At 39.5% G+C, this 13,440-nt stretch overlaps 1 protein-coding gene across 5 annotated transcripts in view; it reads left to right on the top strand.

Moving 5' to 3' along the window:
• Nucleotides 1-13,440, top strand: part of LOC125922784 (sulfotransferase 1 family member D1-like) — a 44,536-nt gene that overhangs the window by 11,269 nt on the left and 19,827 nt on the right. Inside the window, exons 1-3 of one of the 5 annotated variants that reach the window (XM_049630582.1) lie at nucleotides 1,607-1,926; nucleotides 2,488-2,538; nucleotides 10,605-10,762. In XM_049630582.1, coding sequence (XP_049486539.1) covers nucleotides 10,615-10,762 — 148 coding nt within the window. In that variant the 5' untranslated portion in view covers nucleotides 1,607-1,926; nucleotides 2,488-2,538; nucleotides 10,605-10,614. The other 4 variants (XM_049630581.1, XM_049630577.1, XM_049630579.1 and 1 more) reach the window with 4 other exon arrangements.

Here is a 13,440-nt window from a genome sequence, read left to right as displayed (position 1 = left end):
CATGCTACCAATAATTTTTATTTACATAAAACAAGACAAAAAAACATGTCCACCTTAATACACCTGCAGCAACCAAAAAATGTCATTCTGGACTGGTCAAGAGAAGGCCCCGTGCATACCACAAGCAAACCCCAACGTGGGCTTAACCAGCAGATGCCCTTCAGGAGACTTTGGACAGGAAATTGGGAAAGGATTCAACCAGCAAACTCCAATAAATAAGGGCCTTGGACTGGAACTGGGGAAGGGATTCCAACATGGACTTGTGGACTAAACCAAGGGCTAAGAACTGGTGTTCTGCTCTGTTAGAGCCTCCTGTCAGAAAGCCAGTTAGATCAGTAGCTTGAATATAAGAACAGAGCTAAAACCAAGACTTACCAGGAGCCCTCAGAAAGGACAAGAAAAACAGTGGACTCAAAGACTCAAAGGGCTTGTGGGGCATCATACCTATGTTTCTTTTTGCCCCCCAAATGCCATCAAAAGTTCACTCTGGATCCCATGGGGAGCCTGAGTGGCTCAGTCAGTTAAGCATCTGACTCTTGATTTCCGCTCATGTCGTGATCTCATGGTTCGTGGGTGTGAGCCCCACATCGGACTATGTGCTAACAGTGCATAGCCTGCTTTGGATTCTCTCCCTCTCTCTCTGTCTGCCCCTCCCCTGTTCATGTTCTGTCTCCTTCTCTCTCTCAAAATAAATAAATACACATGAAACAATTACAAAACTAAAACTAAACACTAAAAAATAAGAAGTTCACTTTGATCCCAATGCTACCACCAAATCGGTTAGGAAACAAAGTTCAACCGAGTAAATTTTAAGATCTAATTTGTTAAATGATTCATGAATTGGGCAGCATCCCATCTATAGCAAGTAGAGAGGAGCTTTCTCATGTTGTTATGTGTGAGTTTTCTAAAAAGATTTATAGTTAAGGTAGGGCCTAGATAACACAGTAGGGAAAACATATTTAGGAGGAAAGAAATGGCCTCAGATTTAAACGTTTTGAATTTGTCAAACAGTCAAGACATTCATAGAAATGTTCAGAATATATAAGTCTTTGTCAGCCTGGTGATGTTGACACTAATACATGTAAGTCACATATCGAGGGTGTTTACAGAGTAGATAAGAATGCTGACACTAGATTTGAAGTTATCACATTTAAGGTGTGACCACTCATTTATCTGTCCTTTATGTATGAATTCTAGTTATCATTTTTCTCTTACTACTTAATTCTTCATTCCTTATCACTTTACCATGTTCTATATTTCCTCATGGTACTTATCTCCATATAGTATGTCTATTCTTATTTTATCTAACTCCACATTGGCTCCATAAGAGTAGATATTTCATTGAGAATGTTCCTGTAGTATCCACAATATGTTGGATAGTACAATACAGACTATACTGTGGTAGGGTCCCCTCCCTAAGGAAAGAAAAAAAAAAAAAAAAACCTCAAGGCAACCTTGCTACTTGACAACGTCCCTCAAGACCTTGTAACATGAGATCACTTAATCAGACTATAAGTTTGTGTGTTTCCATATATGGGAAACAAAGCAGCAAAAAAGATATAAAAAAAAAACTACACCACGTGGCATTCTGGGCTCAGTTCTTTGGGTACGAACCCAGCTGAGTGGTGCTGGCAGGAATAAAGTTGCTTCCCGGAAAGAAAAGCCTCAGTGTTATGACACTCTGTGCGAGAATCCTGCTCCATTACTTGGGGGCTCTCATCCAGGATTTGGAGATGGTGCGTTTCCACCTCCTTTGCCACTAGGGATGCGAACCTCAGGGCGCCTGGAGAGGTGGTTCACCAGGCACCAGTGGACTGCTCGATCCGCAGGAGACTAGCCCTTCCAGCGCACGGAGGCCAGAACTCTGTGTGTGCCAATGGAACCCTTGAAGCCCAGGAACCAGTTCAGAGAATACCCGTCACACTAGTAGGAACCCGGGTTCATTTTGTCAGACCTGCCCCTAAGAGGCGGAAGGGGAGCCTGATCACCTCCCAGACTTGCCCTAGTAGTTCCACAAGGGAGGAGGAATGAAGCTGCAAATCTAAGGCTTTGGGTGTTGGGCGGCAGGTTGGAGTCACCATGTGACTGTGTATGGGGACTTGTGTCTCCTTCATTTCCTGTGTCAATGACTATGATAATTAGAGCCAACAGTCTCTGGTTAGTCTACCTCAGAACGGAGACTTTAAGAAATATTCCCAAGCAGCTGCTGAAACTCCTTTTGTTTTGGGGAAGTTCCCTGTCTTCTCCGGACTGACATGGACTGCCTAATTCTACTGGTGGGAAACAAAACAAAAGAAACCTGGAGTCTGCTCCTCTGTCTGAGTTGACAAGATTTAAAAGTGGGAATTCTCTTTCTCTGCCTTGTGCTGGCACCTTGTCTCTTCTGCCTTCCCTTCCCTCCCTCCTGCTTCTGCACCACCTGGGGGGAGGCCTACATAACTGGCTCCTCAATGCCTCAGGCACCATCAACTCCTCTTCCCACCCTAGATGTTGAGAAGTGAAGACCACCGAAGACAGATTTCCCCACTAACATTCCAGGTAAAAATTAACCATGGGGAACAAATTGTCTTAAGTGGACTCAAGTAAAGCATATTCAGTGTTTAAGTTAATTTAAGTTTGTTGATTTGAGATAGACAATGTTTAACAACATTAAAAAAAATTATTCTACCTAGATTTGCTGTAGGTCAAATAAGCTCAGGTTATCTCTGTTCCGATTTGTTAACAAAAGGATGATTTAAAGTGATGGTTAATTTTGTCTGTCTCAAAGTTTTCATGGGTAATTGTTAAGATAGCTTTCAAAGTCTTTGGTAACCTAAAACTTTAAAGCTTTGCTTGCATGATAAATTGAGATTGAGTTTATTGGATATCTAATGAGATAAGAGGTGGAAGCACTAATTACCAGATGTAGGTTTGTGCTTCTGACTTGTTGCAGAAAAAAAAAACTAAGGATATTCGGAACTATTGAAAAGCATGCTTTCTACTTAATGGATTCATAAGTTTGCCATCTAAAAAAAAGTTCTGATGTAACATAGAGTTCACAATTGGTCAGTACTTAGTTCACTGGTACCAAGGTTTCTAGAAGTTAAAATTCTGCTACATGTAGTTAAAACTGGTAAAAATAAGACAAGCAACTCTATGTAGACAAGTAAGAGATGTAAAAGAAAGATATAAAAAATGAAAATATTTTTTTTTTGAAGGTAAAAGAAAGTAATTTTGTCCTACATGAGACTGGCTATTTGGATAAAAATGGCTTGGGACAAAATCTAAATGCAAAGAAAAGTTGTAGAAGGCTCGTGAAGGAAAATCTTTAAAAAGAAATTTTATGTGTGGTCAGGATGGACTAAGGTTAAAATAAATGGATTTTAAAAGTACACAGGGTTAACATTAAAATTCTTCCTTTGATCCAAAGAATGGGGAAATGATGGCAATACCTTTGGTCCCAGCCTCCAAATCCTCCACATTTGTGTTGTTTCTGTTTAGCAGAGGAGTGGATGCCTCTGCCATATGAGGGATGGATAATATATAAAGGGCTTTTACTAAGATACATGGGAGCCATTTTACTAAACTTAGCCCACTGTATGCCAAAAATGGATATCCACATGGCTGAAGCATATTTATGTGGGCATTGTTGGAAAAGGCAGGGGAATAGACCTTGACTTTGGCTCTTTAAGCCCCTCCCTCAACAGCAATAATCAATATGCAAGTTATTGTTGGGCCATAATAGAATTAATGCACCCTATGACAACCAAGAAAAGCTTGCTTGGTCACAGTCCATATGCCCAAGGTCCTACAGGCAGGAAATAGGGTGGGGGGTGGGGTGGGGCGGAAACCCTTTACATTACAAGGTTTAAGACAGATAAAAGGAGATCTAGGTAAACTTTCTGATTGGGTAAGTATATAAAGGCTTTTCAGAATATTACATATGTTTTTGAGTTGACCTGGAAAGATATAATGCTTTTGTTAAATCAGACTCTTAATGAGACAGATGGTTTGGGGAAAAAAAAAAAAAAAAAAGGAAATCTAAGACTTAGCCCTTAAATTATGCTAAATTAGCCACTATTTTACAAACATAAAATGGGAAGACCAATGGCCTTCCTACAGAGGTTGAGGGAGACTCTCATTAAATATATGGGAATCCCCCCGACACCCCTAAGGCTGAGATGATTTTAAAGGACAAATTTGTCACTCAATCAGCCCTAGATATTCAGAGAAAATGCAAAAATTAGCTGTTGGCCTTGAAGGGACCCTGAAGGAGCTCTTACGAGCTGCCAATTGGGCATATTACAAACAAAACAGAAAAGGAAACTTTAAAAAAAAAAGAAAAGAAAAGAAATATGAAGCCTTAGTTGTGGCCTTACATACTATGTCAGACTGAACTTCCCAAGGTCCTGGCACCAAGTGCCGTTTATACGGCCTTTCAGAACACTAAAATGGGAACATCCTCAGAGGGGACAACCAAAATGAAAACCCCATAAGCCATGCCCCTTGTATGGAAACAATCACTGGAGATCTGAGTGCCCTCAGGGACCTCTATCTATGAGGGCTCAGATAACCAATGTCCCTGGAATGAACTAACCAGTTCCTGGAGCTCTTCACGGTGGCTCCCCTAAACCAACTGTCTATCAGAAACCCAGAACATTGGGTAACTCTGAATATAGAAGGAAAACTGATTGATTTCCTTCTTGACACCAAAGCTGCCTCTTCTGTCCTCCTTTCCACTCCAGGCCAGCTATCCAAAGGCAGCATGATAATTAGAGGCATCTTTGAAAAACTTCTAACTAAATTTTTCTCTCACCCCTGGGATGTATATGGGGAAACCTAATTTTTTCTCATTCTTTACTGATAATGCCAGAGAGCCTCACTCCCTTGCTAGAAAGGGACATTATAACTAAATCATAGACTATGTGCTACTAACTCCAGGACAGATAAACAATTATGTGAATTTTTGAAAATTACTGGATATTGTAGGCTGTAGATCCCAGGGTTCAAAAAAATGGTTTCCTGCTATATCAGTTATTAAAGGGGACTCAATCCTACTAGTCTCCCCCACAAAAATAAACTGGGGTCTGACTTCCAGACACTGTCTCCAGCCCTTGGAGTGGTTACAAACAGAGCAGGGCAATTACTATTACCAAGCTCACAGAGCTGAAAGATTATTAAAACACAGCATCAGGACTTTCATTTCGGGAGGGACAAAACTTATCAAATGGCCCAAAGAATGTTTACGAAAAGAAAAATTGTCAAGGACAGTTCTGCAAGTACTATCAGGCTGTAAAGTATGTCTTAAAAACAAACTCTCAACCACAAACTTGCTTTCCCAGAAAATCAAGGAACTGGAGACTATCCAGTAAAGACTAACAATTAGGTTTCACTCATCTGCCAAAGTAAAAAAAAAAAAAAAAAAAAAATTTCCAACATCTGTTTGTGCGGGTTAATGCTTTTACTAACTGGGTAAAGGCCTTCCCCTACAAGACAGAAAAGGCACATAAAGTAATAAAAATTCTGCTTTATAAAATAATACCCAGGTTTAGCTTATCTAAAAATTTACAAATTAATAATGGTAAATGGCTGCCTTGACTCTTTCTCTAGTAGAACTCCTGGCTTTTAAAGAAGTTTTACACATCAAAATAAAGCAGACTGTCTGCTTATACTCAGCAAAACTCTTAATAACACCTGATAAGCATTAGATGCCTTAAATTTTTTTTAATTAAGTTAGGGCCAAACTCTTAGAAATAGAGCCACCATTGATTACTTACTGCCACCACTTCTCCATCACCTGGGTTAAGAGATTGATTCCCTGTCATATGTTGTTTACAAAGTCAGGGTCTCTCCTAGATTATTTGACAGGTGTGGGAACTGGGGACATTATCTTAAGATGCCATTTTGTAGGTCAGTATAATCTTTACTGTGTGTTTTTCTCGTTATGTCTACTAATGTTTATGCCACCTCATGCCTGTCAGCCTTCCTGTAAAACCATGCTGTGGGCCACTCGACTGACCCTTGAGTAGACTCTAACTGCTGAACCCTTACACCATCCCTTATCAGCTTGAAGAAGCCAGAGCAGTCATCATCCCTATTTTCTAACAGCAGTTACAGGCCCTATTCCAGGGAAGAAATAAATAGGGAAAGGGTTAACATTAGGCAGGGAGAGATAAGGGACGTTCAGGAGGCAGACTGCAGCTACAAATGGGAGGCGAAGAACCAGATGGGGTTTTCCCCTTATAAAATCCCTTATGGGCACCCTCTCCCCATTATCCAGTGCATACGGAGGGATCTAAATGAGGTAGACAATCTAACCCAATCTAAGGCAGCAGTTGCGAGCCCTTGGCTGTACCCTAACCACCTTACTCCACTGGGTCAGGGAGCGATTACCTGTGAATCTGACCACAGATGCTCACCCCTTTAAACCGGGAGATGCAATATAGATAAAGAAATAAACTGTCCACCCCCTAAAAGCTCCCTGGAGGGTCCCGTTCACTGTCATTTTGTCCACCCTTACTGCAGTAAGGTAGGCAAAGTGGGTCTCTGCATTCACTACAGCAGAGTGAAGCCAGCATCTCGAAACTGGGAGTGCATTCCTGATCCATCAATGCCATGCAAGCTGACCATACAGAAGAAGCAATCTGCAACTCCAGAGGCTCTGGGAGACTGCAGCCCTGCTTTAGTCACTCTGGAAGCTGACTAATCTACACATGGCAGAAGCTTGAGGAATTGACAGTCCAGTGGAACGAAAGACTGTCCTTATTTTCTATATGTTTCCTTACTGTGATGCACTGTCACACCTAGTTTCTTTATTATGATTCTTGCTCTGTTCTTTGCCATAGGATCAGCAGAGGCCGACCCGGCCTGGCTAAAAATGTGATGAGAGATTTCCGTGAACACTCACCTTCCTTTTGTGGATAGGATACTTTGTTGGTTGGACCAACATGGGAAAACAATGGCCATAAGAGACTAGAAAAGTAGATCCCCACAAACCTTAGAGTAAAACAAAATACCCCAGTCCTACTGTCGGGGTTTGGCTTCTTAAAAGCTCAATTATTGGGGAAAAAAAACTGTCTTGCCTAGTGGGGAAAAAGTTCATCATTGTCTCTGTTCAATACTTAACATGCCTAAGCCAAACTTTTATAAGTCAACTGCCCGAAAAACCCAATAGTGGGAGATCCCAGATCACCTTGAGCCAGATTCCCCAACCTTTGTCTAACTTCTCTCATCTCTGAGAGACCTGGGACAATGTCAACACAGCTATCAAATGGCAGGCCCCAGGTGGACTATACTAGATATGTGGGAGGACAGTGTATATAAACCTCTAAACCAAGATGATGCCCTTTGACCCTAAATAGAGGGGTCTGAGCACCAAAGGGGGGACTGTGGTAGGGTCCCCTCCCTAAGGAAAAGAAAAAAAAATCCTCAAGGCAACCTTGTTACCTGACAACATCCCTCGCGACCTTGTAACATGAGATCACTTAATCAGACTACAAGTTTGTGCGTTACCATATATGGGAGACAAAAAAGTAAAAAATACACAAAAAACTATGCCACCTAGCATTCTGGGCTCAGTTCTTTGGGTATGGAACCCAACTGAGTGGTGCCGGCAGGAATAAAGTTGCTTCCTGGAAAGAAAACCCTGGGTGTCATGACTCTCTGTATGAGATTCCTGCTACAATACTATAGGAAAACAACAACAACCATAACAAAACAAAACAAAACAAAAACCCACAACACTAACATATCAATGGCTTAACATAATGAAGAATTATTTTTTCCTGTCATGGTCTAAAGAAAGGTGGGAAGGTCACCTCAATCATGGCAGGACTAGGCATCTGAACACACAGACTAGAAAGGCTCCCTGGCCATGGAAGAAAGGACTGGAGGGTCAAGGAAAAGTTTTACGTCACCCACAGCCCAGTAACCAAAACTTAGTCACATCTTCCCAATCTAACTTCAAGGGAGACTAAAAAATACTCTCTGTGCTTGGAAAGAGGTAAAAGTATTGTGAACACATAGCATTTTCTCTGCCCTGGCCCTTGACTATAAATAGTACCAAAGGTACCCAGTACTTCCCAGCAAATACTATTTTTTAAAAAATCAGAATTTGTTATTTAGCAACAGAGGAGGGTGGACAATGACTAACTATGAACTTTTAAAACTTTACATTTCTTATTCTTTCTTTTCACAGGCAGATATCCACAAAAATTTGCAAATAATGATAGGAAATACAGTAGTACCAATACCATCAAATCATAACCCAGTGCTGTCATAAATTTACTTTTGAGGTATAGCAAACACAAGATTCAACTTAATACTATCTATTGTATTGGAACTTTAGGGTATTTATAAATCCTAAGACTTTTGGTAAAAGCAAAATAATAATAAAAAAATAATAATGTTTACTTACTCTTAACACAGAGCCCACTTTGGATCCTCTGTCCCCCTCCCCAGCTCTCACTCTCTTTCTTTCTCTCAAAGATAACCATTTAAAATAATAATAATAATATTTAAATATATACTCCTCCCCCATGATGCTCAGGAACATCTCAGAACCACTAACACATTACCATCCTTTCAAACTAGGTCAGAACTATTGTTAACTCTGTGCATAATGGTGGGTCAGTGGATTCTCCTATTCTGGTGGAGAACAGACAGAAACGCAGTTATATCCCAGACACAATCACGCAGAAAAAATACTGAAGTCTCTAGTTTCTTACAACATAATTTGGCAAAGTATTTACACACTCCAACCTCATTAACACTCTAGCCTTCTCTCTCCCATTTTAGGGTCTTTGCACGACGTGCTCTTTCCTGGTTGGAAAGTTCTCTTCTCAAAATTAACACTTGCTCCTTTCTCAGGGGAAACATTTCTAAGCAGCTTGATTCTGTCAGTTTCCCTCTATTTATGGAATATATCTCTGCTTCATAGCACTTACCATCAACGAAAATTTCAATTTATTGGTATGATTGTTTGATCAGTATCTTTCTTTCCCACTCTCTTCGAAGCACCATGAAGATAGCTGAAAGTTTTTATAGTAGTTAGATTCTCCAGTGCAGTGTGTCCCAGATATTAAACAATAATATCCAATTGATACTTTTGAATTAATTAATTAATTTTGCTCTCTCAACATTGTCCTTTATGTTAGTATGTACAAGGGTAGTGAAAATCAAAATAAAACAAGTAACAAAATAATAACACCTTGTTCTAGAAATCAAACAAAAACCTGGTAGCTAGCCAAGCAAGAACTTGTACACTTTGTCCTTTGTTACACTTTGACAGAGTGGAGAACATAGCTGGGATTACTCTGGGTAGTATGGACATTTTAACAATATTAACTTTTACAATCCATGAACACAAAATATCTTTCCATTTATTTGTGTCTTCTTAAATTTATTTCATTAATGTCTAATAGTTTTCAGTGTACAGTTCTTTTACTCTTCGGTTAAATTTATTCCTAGATATTTTATTATTTTTGGTGCAATTATAAACGGATTGTCTTCTTAATTTGTTTTTGATAGTTTGCTAGCATATAGAAACACAAAAGTGTTTTATATATTGACTTTGTATACTATAACTTTATAATCTTTTAAAATAAAAAGTATTTGCATGAGGCAGGGTAGGGGTGGAGTGAGGAGGATTTGAAAAGGAAAAAAAGATAAGAAATTGCACGTGAGAAAAGGAACAGGTTTAATTATATCCTTTGACTCTGGGTCCGGAGACTTCTGATTTTAATTCTTGAAGAGAAGTTCAGCAGCTGCCCGAGGGCTCAAGAAGCCTGATAAACCCACGCTGGTTACATAGTCTCTGTTTTTCTAGCACTTTAAAGAAAAATAACCCCTTAGGCTCATGCTAAATTGGGGAAACAACAATGTGTTTCAGAGTAGTGCTTAGGATATATTTCAAGCTCTTCCACTTATATATGATAGCTAAAGAGAGATAAAAGTACTTTTATTAGAACCATGCTGAGAATATAAAACTATACATGATGTCACTGGTGTTACAAAGTGCATTGGAGCGATGTATCTCCAGTGCTACACCTACCCCAAGCTTGTTACTTTCACCCAGTCTTTTGTTGTCATTCCCTTCTTCTTCCCCGCCCTCCCTCTATACATACTTTCATTCTTGTGGTCTGTTAAATATAATTTAGATGGAATCATTTGCCAGTCTCATCTAGTAATTTAAAGGAGGGAAGTACTACCTAAGGCCACTCTTCAGTTTCTAGTTTACAGCCTGGGTGGCTCAGTCAATTAAGCATCGGACTCTTGATTTCAGTTCAGGTCAGAGTCTTGTGGTTGGTGTGGTTACTCTCCCTTTACTCCAAAGCCCAGTACTTTTACTATCTATCCCACAAATCTCGGCCTCAATTGTCCAATGGACATGTTGATGGTATTTAATGTATAAACAGCACATATGAGATACATAGTGTAAGACCTATGAGTTTTTATAATACTTTGTTTCTTCCACTGATTCATAAGGCACAGTAATGTGATCTAAAGCTGCTGGATCTATAGTAATGAAATACTAATTTATTTAATAAAATATCAATTTATTTTACTTTGATTACCGCTATTAAAACAAATACTTCTTAACATGCTCCTTTTTGTTTAAAATCTAGTTTCTGAAAAATGGACAAGGAGCTGGATGTCTTCAGGAGGGAGTTAGTGGATGTTCAGGGTGTCCCCCTCTTCTGGAGCATTGCTGAGGAGTGGTCCCAGGTGGAGTCATTTGAGGCCAGACCAGATGACCTTCTGATCGCAACCTACCCCAAATCCGGTAAGATCTTTTTATTTGTTTGTACTCACTGATTGGTTATCGATCTGTATGTGTAAGCCCACTGATCTCATCACTAGTGAAGGGAACACAGCAGCAGTTGCTGGGACAGTTTTGTCTGAAATCAGAGAAAACTCACTTTCGATTCTAAAAGATCTGCCACTGAGTAGGGGCTAATCTGAGGGAAAATTAATGCCATTGTCTTATTTTCCTTTTTAAATCCAAACAAAAATGATGAAAACTGCATATCTAGAATGATTTAGGTACATTAGATTATTTACATATTTATATTCCTTCTATGCATTTTAATGTTTATATTATTCATTGTAGTATTTTAAACATATTTGGTAAAATATTTTATTATTTTAAACACTTTATTATTATTTTAAACACATTTAGAAATGTTTTGCTATAATGTTAAACAGCTGCTGACCTCAGCGTTAAAAGCTGCTGACCTTCTCTGATCTCAGAAAAAAGAACTTAAGATGACTCAATAAGAATCACTAATTTTTATTTCTCCAGATGTTTTTATGACAGTCTTCCAATTCATCCAGTGATAGATATACAGAGAAATATCAGAGAATGAGTTTTTATTGCCTTTTATCCACTTAATTTACTTGAGCCCATAATCAATCAAGTGTTCCAATTGCTAAATTCTCTAATGTCAACTTTCCTTTATATTTCTGCTCCATTTCTTTTTTTTTTATATAACTTTATCTATTTATTTTTTTGTGAGGGAGGAGCAGAGAGAGAATCCCAAGCAGGCTCTTTGCTGATGTCAGCACAGAGTCTGACACAGGGCTTGAACCCACAAACTGTGAGATCATGACCTAAGCCCAAATCAAGAGTTGGTTGCTTAACTGACTGAGCCACCCTGGCACCCCTTTCTGCTTCATTTCTGAAAGGAATTGAGAAAGAGAAGGTTTTAATAATTACATTGACTACTAATTCTCTTTTTATTTTATAAATGTTGAAATTACTTCATAAGCCTATGTAAAAAAGCCTGGGAGGAAACACCTGAGTTTTTGGAGATTCTAATGCCAAAATTATAAACACTGCATGAGAACAAAGAGCTCTTATCAGAAAACAAAAAATGTGCAATACAGACCTTTGTAGGAATAGAAAACAAGCCTATTTTGGCAAAAGCTAGTTTTTTCTTTCTTCTTACTACTTACATTGCTCTCTAAGCAATTTAGCAGACCCAAATTGTTTGGAACAAAAACTACTTTGCATTTCCTGGTTGAGGCGCAAGTTTAGAAAAGGTAGGGCAATTACTAAAAATATACATGATCTTTTGTTTTTGCTATTAAAAAAAATATATTCACAAGCAGAAAACCATTCGGATGATCTTTGGAAAGCACCATTATACAGTGCTTCATTTGTGAAAGTGCTTTTTGAAGCTGGATTTCTTTTGACGTAGTGAAAGCTAGGTGGCTAGCTGGCTACATGTAAAGTAATTGAATACTCTGTGGTCACGTTTTGTCTTTGATTTTTTTTCCCTTTACAAGCTGTTGAAAATGTGTCTTAATGTTATTAATATATCAGTTCCCTGTAAATTTTGAGAATCCGAGCTAACTTATTCCTTACATGAGGCAAATCATGTGCTTTAAAAAAAAATATATGGAAAATAAACATTTCCAATTTTAAGCATAGCAAAAATGGTACTTTCCATCAGATCTCAATGGCCACAGTTTGAATCATCCATTGACAGGAAATAAAATGTGTTATATTTTGGAATTTAGGTCTCTTCTTCCCCATGAATCTTTGCTTAAGCCTAACCCAGATCAGGCAACAAAATTTTCAAGGATAGTATTAATTTGACTCACATTTTTCTTAACACTGTAATTGTCTGTGTTAGAAGGATGAGAGAGATAGTCTCATACCCATGATTCAGGGACAAGAAGCAGAAAGAATTGTCTATAAGAAAGAACTAAAAAGGAGGCCGAAAGTACTCTCAATTATGGAACCAACCCAAAGGTGCATCCTTGTGCTGTGGTAGGGTCCCCTCCCTAAGGAAAGAAAAAACAAAACAAAAAAACCTGAAGGCAACCTGGCTATAGGAGTACATGACAAGAATCCCTCCCGACCTTGTAACATGAGACCACTTAATCAGACTGCTTGTTAGTGTGTTACCATATATGGCAGACAAAGAAGTAAAAAATATACAAAAAACTACACCACGTGGTGTTTGGGGGCTGTTCTTCGTGTACGAACCCAACTGAGCCATTCAGGCACTAATAAAGTTGCTTCCTGGAAAGAAAAGCCTCAGCGTCAAGACTCTCTGTGCGAGAACCCTGCTACATTTCTTGGGGGCTCTCATCTGGGATTCGGAGAGGGTGCATTTCCACCTCCCTTGCTGCCCAGGATGCTAATCTTGGAGCGCCAGGAGAGGTGAGCTCGCCTGGCATCAGCGCGCACCTCGATCCACAGGAGATTAACCTATCCGGGCGCTCCGGGGCGAGGACCCGGTGTGAGCACAACCGAACCCGTGAGGTCCAGGAACCAGTTGGGGGAACTCCACCCATCAGACTGGTAAGAACCTGGGGTTCATTTTGGCAGACCTGCCCCTAAGAGGCAGAAAGGGAGCCTGATCACCTCCCAGACTTGCCCTAGTAATTCCGCAAGGGAGGAGGAATGAAGCTCCAACTCTAAGGCTTTGGGTGCTGGGGCGGCAGGTTGGA

This window comes from Panthera uncia, chromosome B1, assembly GCF_023721935.1.
Source record: "Panthera uncia isolate 11264 chromosome B1, Puncia_PCG_1.0, whole genome shotgun sequence".
In the NCBI taxonomy this organism is placed as follows: Eukaryota; Metazoa; Chordata; class Mammalia; order Carnivora; family Felidae; genus Panthera; species Panthera uncia.
This window is presented reverse-complemented; position numbering and strand designations above follow the sequence as displayed.